We start from the raw sequence: 18708 nt of genomic DNA, 5'->3' as shown, positions 1-18708 counted from the left end.
CCACAACTACAGCGCCCCATGCCACCACTACAGCGCCCCGTGCCACCACTACAGCGCCCCGTGCCACCACTACAGCGCCCCGTGCCACAACTACAGCGCCCCGTGCCACAACTACAGCGCCCCAGGCCACAACTACAGCGCCCCGTGCCACAACTACAGCGCCCCGTGCCACCACTACAGCGCCCCAGGCCACAACTACAGAGCCCCAGGCCACAACTACAGCGCCCCATGCCACCACTACAGCGCCCCATGCCACCACTACAGCGCCCCAGGCCACAACTACAGCGCCCCGTGCCACAACTACAGCGCCCCGTGCCACAACTACAGAGCCCCGTGCCACAACCAGAGAGAAGCCCATGTGCTGCAGTGGAGACCCAATGCAGCCAAAAATAAGTATTTTAAAAAATAATTAAAATTTTAAAAATTAAAAGTAAAATATTATCTTCTGTTAAACTAAAGAACTTTATTCTCAAACATATGAAGTAAAAGAGTCCAATTTTTTTAAGCTGTAAAATAATTCAAGTATCTTTCAACCATTACTTTTTCATGAATATGAAAACTGTATTTTTAAAGTTATTTAACCTTGTACACGTGTCAAGTGTTTGACACACACGTGTCAAAAACGAATGTTTAACGGAAATATCTCCAGAAATAATTAACATCACTCTCATTTCTAGGACTTTATTAGGCATATTACTTATTTTAATATCATTTAACATTAACATCACCACAAAAATAAAATTCTCATTTAGAGAGATAAGTAAATCTCTGCTCAAGGTACTAGGAAAGACATAGCTGAAATTTGAACCCACATTATCTCTAAACCCGTGGTGTTTCCATTTAAATGCATTACATTTCAATTTCAAATGAGAGGCAGATCAAAATTAAACAGATCCCAAGTTTCATTTTCCACTGAGTCAAATATGTCACTCTAGAAAGTAAACAGCAAAATGAAGAGGCACCTACTTGGGAATTATGTACTAAGAAAAGAGACCAGCGTTTTAAAGGATAACCTATAGTTAATATTTTTTCTTATTACAAGTAGAATGAAGTAGTTTTTTAATAAAGTTATATGCCAAAATCATTAGAGACACTCTTGCTCTGATTATACAATAAAATTACAGATAGTAACATCAAAGCCTAAATGCTTTACTGGCCAGAAGCTTATTCTGGACAAATTACTAACATGACCCACCTAGTCATCCCTCCATAATAATATTAGATTCCAGAATACAGTCAATCTAAGAACATATTCCTATATTATGAATAAACTCTATTACTTTCATCTCAGCACTGAAGGGCTTATCATGAGTCTTTGTATTGAGAGACAGAAGTGTTCTTACCCTATTAAAGCCATGTTCATGAGAGTCATCAACTTCCCCATTACTAGTCACTGGAATTTCTGCTGCTGAATTTTTTGGAGATTCTTGAGCCATGGTAGACTCCTAAAAAAATGAGGAAAGAAACAGTCATAAGTAACACCAAATCACAAAAGGCAAATATTCAAAAGACTATATTCATGTTTATAGCACATAAAAGCCACCATTATAGCCTACCTAATCCTTGTATAATAAACATGATACCAATATAATAAAAACACATCTGGCTTTTAAAACTGCATTCCACTTAGATTTCTTGATCTTATTGTAGGTACCTTATTGTAGATGCCTGGGGGCAAATGACACAAAAATTTTTTTAATGAAAATAATGTCATAGTATTACTGAAAATGGGCTTCCCTGGAAGCTCAGAGGATAACGAGTGTGCCTGCCATGCGGGACACCTGAATTTGATCCCTGGCTCAGGAAGATCCCCTGGAGAAGGGGATGGCAACCCACTCCAGTACTCTTGTCTGGAGAATCCCATCGACAGAGGAGCCTGGTGGGCTACAGGCCATGGGGTCACAAGAGTCAGACCCAACCGAAGCAACTTAGTACACTAGCACAGACAGACAGATTTAAGCAACACTTACTGAAACTTGTTATGTGCAAGGCACTCTACAAGATGCCACAGAATATAAAAACAAGTAAGGCAGTCACTGCTCTAGGGAAAGAACCACTGGTTTCGTGTGGGAGACTGACTGGACTCTTTAGTAAACACCTAGGACAGGTAAGTATCCATCCCTTTTTCTTGAGGATCCTCTAAAACTTCTGGAATAGCTATAGATTACATAAATCCTAGGGTCTCCCTAGGCCAGAGTTCTATTTCTTGGCAGCTCTAGAAATGTTCTGCTTTCAACATTTAGATCCTCTTTTAGATTAATTACACTTCTTATACAAACCTCTTTCTTTACCATGACAAATTTTGTATGAATACATAATAATGTTTCTAATGTCTGACACAAACTGAATAGACTATCTCTGTAGCCCCAGGGCAACAGGATACAGATCTAGGCAAATTAATACATTCCCTCAGGTCAGGTCCCTGAGGACAGAGACCGTCAGAGCCATCACTGTATCATCAGATTGGCCCAGGGTCTGACAAGCAAGAGGTTCTTAACAAATGCTTACTACTAAGTAAAAAGGATATGAGTTACATTAAAAGTCTGATTCACAGTTATGAAGGTGTTAGACTGATCATTATACACTTAAGCTCCACACTCACTCCTCTGTCCCACCCATGGACCATGGAGCCATATGTTCGTTACTTCTTATGAATATCACTGCGGGAAGACAAACTAACGGGAAACGTCTGAAGTAACAAAACCAAAAAAAAAAGTGAATTATCAAGTACCTCAAAATCAGTGTACTTTAATTACTTGGTGATAGTTGTAACAAAAGACTAAAATGTCAAACTGAAATCCTAATTGGTTATGCCAATGAAAAAAGAACTTTCATAATAATGTCAAATCCTATTAATACCACTTAAAACATTTCTCAGAGTCATGAGATTTGCACCTTAGGACAATAATTTATCACATGAGGGATAGCAAATAGCTTACTTGCATTTACCTCGTACAAGTATCTTACTTTGGACCAAGACTTTTCGATTTCATTCTTGAGGATACCTGAATTCATTTTGTAGGAGATTTTGACTTTGTGCCAATTATGTACCAAAGTTATTTTATACAAAGACTTTTTTTGTTCTGGAAGAGATATATGTTGTAATTGCATTTCCTACTGCAGTATTTGGGCAGGGAGAATCATTTCTGAAATTTATTTTTTAACTTTAAAATCAGTTCTCTTTGTATCTGTCTAGTCATTACTCAGTAGAGCAACACCAAAGGACCCCTGTGCAAACTGCTGAGTAGAGTCTAACAGGATAGTTTTAATAGTTGAATCATTTTTGGTATTTTGGTATAAATATTTTCATTTGTTGTTTTTCAGTATATTCTTCGTGAAAATTTGTTGTTTCGATCCTCCTAAACAAAGTATATATTTTCTATATGAAGAAACATTTTAAAATAATTGTAAAGTTAAATAAAAATCATTGTAAAATATTACAAGGGGATGTACAGTGTGAATGCTATTGATACTTTATGAGATCACAAAAAAAAAAAAAAAAACATTTCTCAGAAAACTTAGTTATTTCCTTGCATTCTTAGAATATCTTAAAAAAAATACTGGCTTAAAAAATGCCATATTTCAGAGTCTATCATACCACAGGCTCGGAACTAGTGACGGAATTAATAAACTGAACGTCTCATGTAAGCCTTGAAAATTGAAAAAAAGAAATTTCAGAGAGAAGATTTCAAAAAGTTGAAGGCGGGAAAACAAAACATTCCTCTGCTTTAGACTGGATTCTGGGGAAGTCTCTGAACGCATGAGGCTTATTGCAGAGTCCTCCACGAGCGTGAGGGAGGGCAGGAAGCCCCGACAGAGCTGCAGAGAGATTATGTCATAAGGCTCGGCCCATCCTACACGGAGCACTGAAGCTGAGGCTCTTTAAGCTGTTCCAAATTAAGGCAACGGGACCAGGCCTTTGAGCCCCCACATCCATACCCGACCAGGCCTTTGAGCCCCCACATCCATACCCGATTGTTAGATGCAAGCTATCCGCTAGATAGGAGTATAATTGTGGACAATGCAGCTCTCTTTCGCAGAGGCAATTCCTGGAGAGACTCAGCTATGAGCCCTCAGCAGGCACCACTCCTGGAAGGAGGGCCCTAGTCCTAAAGCAGGTAACTGAGTCCCTCATCATAGCATCCACTGTATCTTCCTTATGATTATTCTAAAGTAGTATCTACTTTAAAAGGATTTGAAATGTCTTATTTAAATTATATCTGGCTACCTTTATGCATGTATGAAGCCTGGCGTGCTGAAGTCCATGGGGTCGCAAAGAGTCGGACACAATGGAGCGACTGAACTGAACTGAATGCATGAATTTACGGACGTTCACTGATCTCTAATAAGAGAAACTCCCTCTTTCACAGTCCCCAGTTAAGAGGTGGCCACTGATTGAGCCAAAGAAGAATCCTTGACACAAGGCCTTGCAATTCACAGGTCTGACAATAGGGCCTGGTTAGAAAATTACTGCCAATACAGAAAAGAGGAATTTCCTGAGCCAATCAAACTCTTTCTGAAGGTCTGAACTGGGGACACTAAGTGAATCAACCAACTAGGGTACTGGGAAGACGAAAGCGCAATAAGAGCAAAGAGTAGAATTATACTGATGAGAAGTCACAGCTTAAAAACTCACAAACTCGACTTGACAAGTGTTAGCAAACTTGTGAAAGTTTGCTGACAAAGTGTTATCTGTGTCTAGATCTTTTGTTTCTAAATTATGAGCTTATAATAATAATAAACCTTGCTTTTATATTCTTTTTTATTGTGGTAAAAAACACATAACATAAAATTTACCCTTTTAACCATTTCTAAATGTATAGTTCATCAGGGTTACATATATTTACACTGCTGTGTAATCAATCTCCAGAATTTTTCCATGTTGCAGAACTGAAACTTTATACCCATTAAACAATGACTTCATTTCCATCGTCCTCCAACTCCCCTACAGCCCTTGGTACATCACTTTACTTTCTGTTTCTATGAGCTTGATTGCTCTAGATACCTCACATCAATGCAGTCATATAGTATTTGACTTTTTGTGACTGGCTTACTTCTTTACATGATGTCCTCAAGATTCATCCATATTGGACATGTGTCAAAATTTCCTTTCTCTTTAAGGCTGACTAATAATCAGCTGCATATACTGTTGTTAAGTTGCTAAGTCGTGTCTGTCTCTTTGCAAGCCCATGGACTGCAGCACACCAGGCTTCCGTGTCCTCCACCATTTATCTCACAGTTTCCTCAAGCTGATGTCCACTGCATGTATATACCACATTTATTCAGTTCACTGGTGGACATTTAGGTTGCTTCCATTTCTCGGCTATTACAAAGAGTGCTGCTACTGCTGTACGAACATGGGTGTGGATGTATCTCTTCAAGATCTTGCTTTCAATTCTTTCGGAAACATACCCCAAAGTGGGACTGCTAGGCCATATGGTAATTCAAAAACACAGCAAGACCCTATGGTCCTTGCCCCCGCTGTCCCACGTCCTTTGCCTGACTTTGTCTGTGGAAAACTTCAGTTGAAGAATAAGCTTAATCAGAGAAACGAGAAATGCAGAAACAAAGGAAAACAGTCAAAGGAGAAAAATAATAATAATGGAGTCATTAAGCACAGTCCAGGACTCTTCGTTCCTTCTCAAGGACTATAGATGATATCCTGAGCCATACCATGTGAGCTGTCTTATAGATACTGAAATCCCCGGTGAAAGAAGCTAGCTATATGATGACCAGACTGTACTCATCACGTAAGCTGCCACAATTCTGAGAAATGGCCTCAAAGAAATGAGAACAAATGGACCTTGGAACTGAAGAGTAACTGTACCTAAAACAATCAAGATGACACTGGTCAGACCACTGATGACCAATTTGAGGATGAGTGCCAGAGATGACTGCGTTGCTTCTGCACGTAGTCCCCCTCCCCTCACTTCTGTCTATAAAAGCTCTCGCCCCACTGATTGCCAGTAGGGGGGAGTCAGCCTTTGGACAGATGTCCATCCTCCCAGCCAGTTGCCAGCATCTGAATTAAAGCAAACTTTCCTTTTCACCAACCTAGCCTGTTTATTGGCTTTTCAGTGGCAAGCAGCCAGACCCCAAACTCTTCTGGTAACAAGTTTATCTTTAATTTTTTTAGGAAACACTATATTATTTTCTATCAACGATTTCGCTATTTTATATTCTTACCAACAATGCATAAAGGCTCTAGTTTCTTCACATCCTCACCAATAATTGTTATTTACATTTTTAAAATAGTAACCATCCTAACAAGTGTGAGGAGATACCTCATTGTGGTTCTGATTTGTATTTCCCTAATGATTAGATGTTCAAGCTTGTTTTAGAAAAGGCAGAGGAACCAGAGATCATATTGCCAACAGCCGCCGGATCATGGAAAAGCAAGAGCGTTCCAGAAAAAGCAAGAGAGTTCCATCTATTTCTGCTTTATTGACTATGCCAAAGCCTTTGACTGTGTGGATCACAATAAACTATGGAAAATTCTGAAAGAGATGGCAATACCAGACCACCTGACCTGCCTCTTGAGAAATCTGTATGCAGGTCAGGAAGCAACAGTTAGAATTGGACATGGAACAACAGACTGGTTCCAAATAGGAAAAGGAGTTCGTCAAGGCTGTATATTGTCACCCTGCTTATTTAACTTATATGCAGAGTACATCATGAGAAATGCTGGACTGGAAGAAACACAAGCTGGAATCAAGATTGCCGGGAGAAATATCAATAACCTCAGATATGCAGATGACACCACCCTTATGGCAGAAAGTGAAGAGGAAATAAAAAGCCTCTTGATGAAAGTCAAAGTGGAGAGTGAAAGAGCTGGCTTAAAGCTCAACATTCAGAAAACGAAGATCACGGCATCCGGTCCCATCACTTCATGGAGAATAGATGGGGAGATGGTGGAAGCAGTGGCTGACTTTATTTTTCTGGGCTCCAAAATCACTGCAGATGGTGACTGCAGCCATGAAATTAAAAGATGCTTACTTCTTGGAAGGAAAGTTATGACCAATCTAGACAGAAATGGCAACCCACTCCAGTGTTCTTGCCTGGAGAATCCCAGGGATAGGGGAGCCTGGTGGGCTGCCGTCTATGGGGTTGCACAGAGTTGCACACGACTGAAGCGACTTAGCAGCAGCAGAGAGCATATTAAAAAGCAGAGACATTACTTTGCCAACAAAGGTCCATCTAGTCAAGGCTATGGTTTTTCCAGTAGTCATGTATGGATGTGAGAGTTGGACTGTGAAGAAAGTTGAGCGTTGAAGAATTGATGCTTCTGAACTGTGGTGTTGGAGAAGACTCTTGAGAGTCCCTTGGACTGCAAGGAGATCCAACCAGTCCATCCTAAAGGAGATCAGTCCTGGGTGTTTATTGGTAGGACTGATGTTGAAGCTGCAACTCCAATACTTTGGCCACCTGATGCGAAGAGCTGACTCATTTGAAAAGACCCCAATGCTGGGAAAGATTGAGGGCAGGAGGAGAAGGGGACGACAGAGGATGAGATGGTTGGATGGCATCACCGACTCAATGGACATGGGTTTGGGTGGACTCTGGGAGTTGGTGATGGACAGGGAGGCCTGGCATGCTGCGGTTCATGGGGTCACAAAGAGTTGGACATGACTGAGCGACTAAACTGAATGATTAGTGATGTTGAACACTTTTCCATTTGTTTGTTGGCGATTTATGTATCATCTTTGAAGAAATGTCTATTCAAGTCTTTAGTCCATATTTTAATTGGGTTATTTGTGTTTTACTTGTTGACTTCTAGGAGTTTTTTACATATTCTGGATATTAACCTCAAAAGATGTGTAATTTGTAAATTTTCTCTCAATTCTGTAGGCTACCTTTTTACTCTGTTGATTGTGTATAGACATTTTGATATATAAAAATTATTTCCTATAAAGAAGGTTTTAGTTTAGATGTAGTTCAATTTGTCTATTTTTGCTTTTGTTGCTAGTGCTTTTGATGTCATGTTCAGGAAATCTGTGCCAAATTTACTACCATAAGCATTTCTTCTCAGTTTTACAGTTACAGGTCTTACTCTTAGGTCTCTGATACATTTTGGGGCTGACTTTGTGTGTGGTATAAGACAGGGTCCACCTTGCCTGTTGATATCCAGTTTTCCCAGCACCATTTATTAAAGAGACTTTCCCTTTTCCATGGAAGGGTCTGAGCATCTTGGATACTTTTGAGATCCCTATTTTCTTCACTGCTACTGCATCCTTACAATATATCCAGATTATCTAAGGCTACTGGAGTTAAGTCTCTACTTCTTGCAAATAAGAGATACACAGATACTAACCTCATAGCTCAGTTGGTAAAGAATCTGCCTGCAATGCAGGAGGCCTGGGTTCGATCCCTGGGTGGGGAAGATCCCCTGGAGAAGGAAATGGCAACCCACTCCAGTATTCTTGCCTGGAGAATCCCATGGACAGAGGAGCCTGGCAGGCTATAGTCCATGGGGTTGTAAGAGTCAGATACGACTGAGTGACTAAACCACCACAGATACTAACTAGACACCTGATCTCTAATCCAACCAGAAAGACTAAGATTTTGCTATCTAAATAGTTACCACTCTTCCAAAACTTCTAAGATATGCTCTTACTTTCTCCCTCCTAATAACACCTGGTGATTCACCAGGTACTTGCTATCTTCTATGCAATATGCATGGGATAAAACAGAAACAGAACTCTGACCTTAGGCTTCTAAGAACTAGAAGTACTGGCAAAAAGTAATTACAATACAGTGTTGTGAGCACCTGAGGGAAGCACTTAATACGGTAAGCACTCAGAGGGAAAACTTAATCAGAGGTGGATACTTAAGGTGAATCTTGTAGAATGACAGATGGGGACGCAGTAAAGGAGAGATTCTAAATAGAAAGAATAAGAGGAGCAGAATAGAATCTAATATATTCCAGAAACCCAAGTAAAGCAATTTAGCTAGAATGGTGATTGTTCATTCATACATTCATTGATTCAACTGATTTATTGAGCTCTCTGATGCGCTGGGCAGGATGTCAGATACTTAGGACAGAGTGGTGAACCAAACAGAGAAAACTTCCTACCCTCAAAGAGTTTATATCCTAGCTGGGGAAAACAAACAAATAAATACACACATTATGCAGTCCTAAATGCTAATGGGCATGTACATAAACATATTTGTTCGTGAATGTGCTGTTTTAAACAAAGTGGTCAGGGAAAAACTTAAAAGAGGCATCATCTTTCTGTAAGACACAGTCGAGTGAGGGAGTGCAGAGCCCCAGGCCGAGGAAACAGTAAACACAGAGATGGGAGGTGGGGACAGGCCCAGCTTCTCCAGGAGCAGGAGACAGTTTGCGGGCCAGGGAGAACAGAAGAAACGTCAGCGAGGCAGCAGGAACACGTGAGAGGCAGCAGGAACATGCAGGCGGCAAAGGCACTGGCGAGAATTCCGGAGTTTATTCTTGGTGCAATGGAAGCCACCAGAGGGTTTGAACTTTAGAGTGAAATGATCTGACTTACATTTAAGGATCACTCTTTTCCTGCTGTGATGCACTAAACTATAAGTGAGCAAAAGGCAGAAGCAGGGAGAATAATCGTATGGGATAATCTAGGCAAGAGATAATGGTAGCTTGGGAGTGGGGTGACAGTGGCTGAGGAGGTAAGAGGTGGTTAGATTCTAGACATATTCTGAAGGTAGAAACTGGAATTCCTTACAGACAGATGTGAGAGATGGGAAAAACAGAGGTCAAGGACAACTACAAAGGTTTCTGGCCTGAGCAGCTGTTAAAGTGGAATTGCTGTTAACACAACTAGGCAAGACTCAGGGTGGAGCACAAGACAGAAAAAACAGCTAGAGTTTAGATCAGGATATATTAAGGTTTGTACAGATAAGGGTACTAGGCTTTTGGGTATATGAGCTTGAAGTCCAGAAGCAAGCTTGAAGCTGGGGATAAGAAATTTATAAGTCACTGGTGTTGTAGACGGCATTTAAATTTCTGGACTACATAAGATTACCTAGATCAGGGGTCAGTGAGCATTTTCTATAAAGGGGCAAATGGCAAACACTATAGGCTTTTGTGAGCCTATACAACTACTCAACTTTGCTGTCAACTCTGATGCTGTAGACCAAAGCAGCCAAAGAAGATACATAAATAACCAGGCATGGATTCAGGACCCCCACGTGGCTCATGGTAAAGAATCATGCAGGAGCCACAGGAGACATGGGTTTGATCCCTGAGTTGGGAAGATCCCTTGAAGGAGGAAATGGCAACCCACTCCAGTGTTCTTGCCTGAAGAATCCCACAGACAGAGGAACCTGGCGGGCTACAGTCCATATGGTCACAGAGTCGGACACAGCTGAGGACTGAACACACATGCACAGATCTGGCTTGACTTTCTATCTGGAAAGTCAATGCAGACAGGAGAGCTCTGCAGACTGAGCGCTAGGACACTTCAATATTTGGACAGGGGAGGAACTAGCAAAGGAAACTTACAAGGGACGGCAAGCAGGGTAGGAGGAAAACCCACAACAGGCGGCTTCCAAGAACAGGTAAAAAAGAAGGCAGGTTTTTGTTTCTGGAACTATACTAAACCTCCCCAACCCTGCACAGAAAACAACTGCAAAAGCTGAACACAATTTAAAAAGCAATTATTTGAAGGCACTGGAGAGCAAAGAGAAGCTAGTGGAAAGTGCATGCTCGCTTGGAGAAGGGGAGACAGGGAGCTATGCGAGGAAGGTTCCATCTCTTTGGCTTGTAGACAAAAACTAAATCCTATCCATGCTGTGCACCCAGTAGCTGTCAGGGCATCCAGTGGAAAACTAGTCCTTTTCAGCTGGGGAAAAGTTAAGCTGACAAAAGTAAAAGGAAGGGGGTAATACTGAAAAAGAAAGGTCCAGAAAGGGGATCTCTAACCCCTCAATGTACCTGCACAGACAAGAAACTGAGTCTGTAATGCAAGCCCAGCCAAGAAAATTAGCAACCGAGACAAAGGAAGTAACACTCACTGGAAAAGAATAAAACAATCTCCAATCTTTGCATCTCAATGTTCAAAATGTTCAGGATACAACCCCAAATTACCAGATATGTAATGAACCAAGAAAAAGGCACAGGATTCCCAGGAGAAAAGAAAAATTATTTATTATTATTTTTTTTTTAGAAAAATAATTTAGTCTGGCTCTGATATGAAGCAGAGATTGGAAATGATACAGATTCAAACGAAGCTACAGTGACTGCAAATAAGTGAAACATTTTCAGTGAATCAAAAGTCTCAGTGAAAAAAATAAGAATTCTCTCAGCACAGTAAAAATGAAGCAAATGGATTCTATTATAGAATTGAAAACCATAATTTTTCAAAGAAAAAAATCACTAGATGGACCTAGCCAAATGAAGATGAAATACAAAACAGTAAGTAAAACAAAATTAAATAAATATAAATTATCCAAGGTAGAGAGTAGAGCAAAAACAAAGACTAAAAGAAAAGCTTCATGGAACCATAAGACAGTATTAAATATTCCAACTTATGTGTAAGTAAAATGCTAGAAGAAAAGGATACAGAAAAAGTATTTGGAGAACAAATGGCCCAATTTTTTCCAAATCTGATGAAAGACAAAAATTTATAGATGCAACATATTTAATGAACAACATGCAGAATAAACACCAAGTACATCACAGTCAAACTATTTAAAGATAAAGAGGTAACCTCAAAGGCAGCAAGAGAAAAAAAATATTACTATCAGAAACAAAGTTCCAACAAATGGCTGATTTCTCATCAAAAACTGTAAATGCCAGAAGAGAGCAGAACACTGGTAAAAAGAACGCTGTCCACTTAGAACTCTATATCCAGGGAAAATATTAGGAATTACAGAGGGTACTAAGGGTATTTTCAAATAAAACTAAGAGAATTCATCACCAGCAGACCTGAACTATGCAAAATGCTAAACGAAATTCTCCTGCTGAAGGGAAATAAAACCAGACAGAAAAAAATGAATGTTCGGAAAAGAATGAGAAAGAAATGAAATGGTAATTACCTGGGTAAATGCAAAAACCATTTTGTTTTTACCGATTCATCTCAATTTCTTTATAAACCATATAACTGCTTAAAGCAAATGTTGATAATATCATTTCTGTGGTTTAAAATGTATACAGATGTAACATATATAAAACAAGTATATCAAAGAACAAGAAGGGAGGTAAGGGAAATACTAACTCATTGGAAAAGACCCTGATGTTGGGAAAGATTGAAGGCAGAAGGAGAAGAGGGCAACAGAGGATAAGATGGTTGGATGGCATCGATTCAATGGAAATGAACTTGGGCAAACTTTGGGAGATGGTGAGGGACAGGGAAGCCTGGCGTGCTGCAGTCCATGGGGTCACATGACTTACGGAGTGAACAACAACAAAAGGGAAACACAGACCTAAAAGGTTACGAAATTTCTGTTTTAAGAGAAAAGCAGTACATTATTAGTTATAAGTGAAATATGAAAAGTTTAATATATGCACTATAATCATTACCGCAAGCCCTGTCATGTGGCTCGCAGGATCTTAGTTCCCTGACCAAGACTGAACCCAGACCGCGGGCAGTGAAAGCACAGAGCTCTAATCGCTGGACCACCGGGAAGTCCCTGAATATATGTGTGTATATACATATTTTTAATGACCCTACTATATTCTGTCTACAAGAGATGCACTTTAAAGACAAAGGCATAAATATTACAGATTGAAAATAAATAGATGAACAAAGATACACCATACAAAGAGTAGGCATAAGAAAGTTGGCTGCTGCTGCTAAGTCGCTTCAGTCATGTCCGACTCTGTGCGACCCCACAGACGGCAGCCCACCAGGCTCCCCCATCCCTGGGATTCTCCAGGCAAGAACACTGGAGCAGGTTGCCATTTCCTTCTCCAATGCATGAAAGTGAAAAGTGAAAGGAAGTTGCTCAGTCGTGTCCGACTAATTCACAACCCCATGGACTGCAGCCCAGAAGGCTCCTCTGCCCATGGGATTTTCCAGGCAAGAGAACTGGAGTGGGTTGCCATTGCCTTCTCCAAAGAAAGTTGGCACAGTTTTATTATTAATAATATCTGATAAAATAGTTTTTTAAAAAGTATTACCAGAGATAAAGAGGGTAGTATCGCTCTGATATTTCATAATGATAAAATGATCAATTCCTTAGGAATACAAAACAATCACAAATGTGTTCTGTTGGTTGCAATAAGAGAGCTTCAAAATAAATGAAACAAACGACAGAATTAAAAGCAGAAACAGAACTCCACATAGTTGGAGATTTTACCATCACTCTTATAGCAACTGACAGAAGTAGACAAAGGAAACCAGCATAAACACAGAAGATCTGAACACCATCAACCACTCTGATACTTACAGAATAGGAAACAATAATGGCAGAATATATATTATTTTCATATGAACATGCTGTGTTCAGCAAAACAGATCATATTTTAGGCCATAAAACATAACTCAATAAATTTTAAAAGACTGAAACCATATAAAGAATGTTCTATGACCACAGAGAAATTTAATTACAATCAACTCACACAAGATATGCAGGGACCTCCCCCAAATTTGGAAACGAAACAACATATCTAAAACATTAATATGAAAACAAAGAAATCACAAGAGAAAGAAAATATTTTTTAACTAAATGAAAATGAAAATGCAGGGGAAGGGGAAAAAAAACAAAGAAAAATGAAAATGCACCACAGCGGTATTTGCGGGATGCACCTAAGGAAGCAATCTATAGCTTTAAATGCTTACATCTGAATAGAAGATCTTAAACCAACAATCTAAGATTGCATCTTAAGAAAACAGAAAATGAGCAAATTAAACTAAAAGTAAGATGTAGGAAGGAAATAATAAAGACCAAAAATCATGGAAACAGATGATAGATAGTAGAAAACCTGGCTCCTATACTTGATAAAGCTTAAGTTCATGAAAAAGTAGATGAACTGTTGCAGATAAAAGAAGACAAGAGAAAAGACAGCTAGATACAACATATATTATAGACTGGATCACAAAACAGGAAAAAAATAGCTGTAAAGGATATATTGGAACTGTGGATTAAATAATAGTACTATGTCAATTTCCTTAATAATTTTCTGATTTTGATAAAAGTACTTAGATTATATAAGATAAAGTCCTTGTTCTTAGGAACAAATGGACATAATGTCTGCAAACCACTCTCAAATGGTTCAAAAGAGAAGAAACTCTGCATTTAAAGAGAAAATGTTAAAGTAAATGGGACAAAACAATGGTGAATCTGGGTAAAGAGTTTAATTTTTCTGTATGAAACTTTATCAAAATTAGGTTTTAAAAATAAAAATGACAAGGAGGCTAATAAAGTATATAGGAGACTATCATGATGGACTTTATAAATGCTAGACCAAGAACTGTGAACTTCTAAAAGAGATATGAAGAAAGAAGTAGAAAAATCTGATCAATTTATTTTAGTGAACAGCCTGAAGGAAGTTCGACTGAAGGGAAAGAAGGAAAGACTAGAAGTAGAAAAACCATTTAGGAAGCATTTTACAGTGTGAGTAAGAAATAATAAAGATCTAAATTAAGGCTGTGGGAATTGAAAAAGGTGAATTCTTTTTTGAGAATTCTTTAGGAAGTAAAATAAGAGCCTTACAGAGTGACTAGATTGTGGGGGATCAAGAGTAGGGGAGAAATGTAGGGTAACCCAGGCCTTCTCCCTGCTCCCTACCCAATTTTTGGCTGGGCAACGAGAAAGACAAACATGTCACTCACCGAAGGGCACAGCAAAGTCCCGAGAGGCACAGAATGTTTCATTCAGAACGCTTTCAACACTCTCTGCATCCTAGAATCACCTGGGGAACTTCAAGTTTTAAAAGCTCCCCAGGGGATTCTAAAGTGTAGCTAAGGAGAACTACTGCTGTAAGCATGCCCTAGACTCTAAGCAAACACAGAATTTCAGTATTAGGAAAGATCCACAATCATTTGTGTCTGACTCTTTGGGACTCCGTGGACTGTAGCCCACCAGGCCCCTCTGTCCATGGAATTCTCCATGCAAAAATACTGGAGTGGGTAGCAATTCCTTTCTCCAGGGGGTCTTTCTGAAGCAGGAAAAGAACCCGGGTCTTCCACATTTCAGGTGGATTCTTAACCATCTGAGTCACCGGGACCGCCCTGTCTTTCATTTAAATTTGTCATTCAGATTAAGACCACAGATCAGAATACTACTAACACCCATTAGAATGGCCAAATGTAGAAAGACTGACAAAATTAAGTGTTATCAAGTATGTGGGTTCTCATACATTGCTGGTGCAAGCAAAATGTGGTAAAATCACTTGAAAACTTTCTGGCAATACTATTAAACATATGCCTATTCTACAACCCAGAAATTCTACTCCTAGGAAACATACCCATGAAATATAGTGCATCTGTCCATCATAAAACAAGTACGAGACTATTCACAGCAGCTTTATCCATAATATAGCTTAAAACTGGAAACTCAAATGTCCATCAACAGTAGAATAGATAAAGAAACTAGTATAATCAAACAATGGAACACAACACTACACAGCAATAAACTAGAACTACTGCTATTAAAAACAAAAAATTCTTACAGACCATGTTGAGCCACCGAAGCCAGACCCAAAGAGTATCTACTATATAATTCGATTCAAAAAGAAAACCAATAAGGTATGATGATGGTAGGCATGTAGTTATCTTGGGGTGGGGACTTCTGCTTTCATTTCTGCATGTAAGGAGCTTGGAAATCACCATCTCATTCTAACAAGTACGCTGAACACACTAAAAAAGCAATAAGTCTTCTCGGATTCATAAAAGAGGGGAGGACACAGGGCACACTGTTACTCCCAAAACTGGAGAGAGGCAAATGCAAAGAGTCATGGCTTACAAGGACAAAAACCGGTGGAAACCACCTCAGTAACCAATGCTGTGGTAGGAAAATCTGAGCTGTAATCAATGAGTTGCTGGAGGCTCATCGTGGACAACTCTTGAGAGTTAAAGACTCCAGAGGAACCCAGTCAAAAGCAAGGACCCACAATATTTAGTGTGGCTTTCAAGAGTGGGACCAGGTTACCCCAGTAAATATCACAGAAAAACTCCCTCATCCTCCCAGCAAGTGGTGAGAACTGGAACCACTGTGAAATACACTAAGCAGTCCATTCTTGGCTTCTCTCTTCTGGAACACAGGCTCTAGGGCATGTGGCTTCAGCAGTGTGGCTCACCGGCTGAGCTGCTCCACACAGCATGTGCAATCTTCCCACCGGGGACTGAACCCAAGTCCCATGCACAGGCAGGAGAATTCTTATCCACGGCACCACCAGGGAGGTCCCTAAGAACCCTATTCTTAACAAGGCTTACCCTCAGGAGAAACCAGAGCCTAGCCTGCTTGGGAAACGGCCACAGCCAGCACATTCCAGCTATCCTGTGCCACCTGAGGAGAGGAGAGAAAAACTGAGAAACACTCGAGAACATCACAGTCCAGAGGCACAGGCTCCCTGAAAGACTGACACCTAGTCACAGGATATACAACGCTCCCCTCCTCCTACACTTTATGCCCACATTTACAGCAGGTCCTTTCACCTGATACATCATGTCTGATTAACAAGTAAAAATTATAAGGTCTACAAAAGGCAAAAAACACAACCTGAAGTCACAAAGCAAACATCACAATCAGAAATGGCACGGATGTTGGAATTAGCAGACCAGGAATTTAAAACAACTATGAGTAATACGGGCTTCCTGGTGGCTGAGATGGCTGTAATGGATAAAGCAGACAGCATGCATGAACAGCTGGACGACATAAACAGAGATGTAGAAATACTAAGAAAGAACCAAGAAGAAATGCTAGAGATAAAAATCACTTATAACAGAAATGAAGAGTGCCTTTGATGAGTTTATCACAATGGCTTTGGAGTAGGCAAATATTTTCTTAGGAAATGGAAAACATAAACAATAAGAGAAACACTGATAATTTGGACTTCATCAAAATTAAAAATTTCTTTTCAAAATGACACCATTTAAAAGATGAAAAGACGAGCTACAGACTTGGAGAAAACAGATGTAAGATATGTATCTGACAAACAACTGCTCTTCAAAATAAACTGTTGTTTAGTTGCTCAGTCATGTTGGATTCTTTTGCGACCCCATGGCCTGTAGCCCACCAGGCTCCTCTGTTCACGGGATTTCCCAGGCAAGACTACTGGAGTGGGTTGCCATTTCCTTGTTCAGGAGATCTTCCCGACCCAGGGATTGAACCTGAGTCTCCTGCATTGGCAGGCAGAGTCTTTACCACTGAGCCATAAGGGAAGCCACATTTAAAAAAAAAAAAATATATATATATATATATGTCTTATTTTAATAAATAAAATTCAATAAGACAAACAACCCAAATAAAACATGGACAAAACTTTAAAAGGCACCTCACTAAAGAAAACAAATAAATGGTAAGTGCATGGAAGATGTTTAACATCACTAATCATCAAGGAAATGCAATTTAAAACCATAAGAAGACACAAGCATACACCCAATACAACAGCTGAAGTTCAAAAAGGCTGACAATACCAAGTACTGGTTAGAGAGTAGTAACCGGAACTTGCATACTCTGCTGGTGGTTTAGTTGCTAAGCTGTGTCCGACTCCTTACGACCCCATGGACTGCAGTCTGCCGAGCTCCTCTGTCCATAGGATTCTCCAGGCAAGAATACTGGAGTGGGTTGCCATTTCCTTCTCCAATACACTGCTGGAGGAAATGTAAAAAAACCACTTCACTTAGCAATTTCTTATGAAATTAAACATACACTTGATCATATGACTCAGTCATTCTACACCTAAGCATTTACCAGAAAAATAAAAACAAACGTCCCACAGAGACTTGTATACGTATATTCATAGCAGGCTTACTTATAAGAGCCCAAAATGAGAAGAAAAAATGTCCATCAACAGGTTAATGGATAAACAAATTATAGTTTATACTTATAATGGAATATTCCTCAGCAATAAAAAGGAGTGAATTACTGATGTATACAATAACTGTTGTTTAATCTCAATATTCTGAGCCAAAAATCCAGACACAAAAAGAATACATACCAGAACTGTAGAACACAAAATTCTCATTTTTGTAGATGAAGAAGGGCTTCCCCGGTGGCCCAGTGGTAAAGAATCCACCTGCCAGCGTAGGAGATACAAGAGATGGGGGTTCAATCTTGGGGCTGGGAAGATCCCCTAGAGAAGGAAAAGGCAACCCACTCCAGTATTTTTGCCTGGAAAATCCCATGGATAGCGGAGCCTGGAGGGCTACAGTCCACAGAGTCACAAAGAGTCGGACATGACTGAACAACTGAGCACACGCACAGAGCACACAAAACCAATTTATCACGACAGACCAGCTCTCGCCTGAGGAGCAGGGTAGACACAGGCCAGCCGACTGCAAAAGTGCACAAGCAGCTTTGTCTGCGTCTTCACTGAGGTTATGGTTTCCCAAATGTATATACTTGGCAAAATTCATCCAACTGTACATTTTAAATGAACACGTTTTATCATATGCAAAATTTACCTCAATAAAGTCAGCTTTTTACAGGGTGAAATTCCATTCTACCACCTCTAATGGCAGAGGATCTGCTTTTCCTGAAAGCCCCAAATCTACCCCTAGGGAGCCCACACCAGTCTGGTGGTGGCAGGCGCATGGTCCTGAATACAGTGCCCACCTACGA

General features: G+C 40.0%; 1 protein-coding gene across 8 annotated transcripts in view; it reads right to left on the bottom strand.

Moving 5' to 3' along the window:
• The window catches only part of ARFIP1 (ADP ribosylation factor interacting protein 1), a 137504-nt gene that overhangs the window by 86776 nt on the left and 32020 nt on the right, over nt 1-18708 (bottom strand). For 6 of the 8 annotated variants that reach the window (XM_027513461.1, XM_027513465.1, XM_027513466.1 and 3 more), the window contains one exon: nt 1344-1445. In XM_027513461.1, coding sequence (XP_027369262.1) covers nt 1344-1436 — 93 coding nt within the window. In that variant the 5' untranslated portion in view covers nt 1437-1445. Of the gene's footprint in view, nt 1-1343; nt 1446-17561; nt 17665-18708 lie in introns of those variants that run through there. The other 2 variants (XM_027513463.1, XM_027513467.1) reach the window with 2 other exon arrangements.

This window comes from Bos indicus x Bos taurus, chromosome 17, assembly GCF_003369695.1.
Source record: "Bos indicus x Bos taurus breed Angus x Brahman F1 hybrid chromosome 17, Bos_hybrid_MaternalHap_v2.0, whole genome shotgun sequence".
Lineage (NCBI taxonomy): Eukaryota > Metazoa > Chordata > Mammalia > Artiodactyla > Bovidae > Bos > Bos indicus x Bos taurus.
The sequence above is the reverse complement of the archived record's forward strand: the minus strand, read 5'-3'. Positions and strand labels throughout refer to the sequence as shown.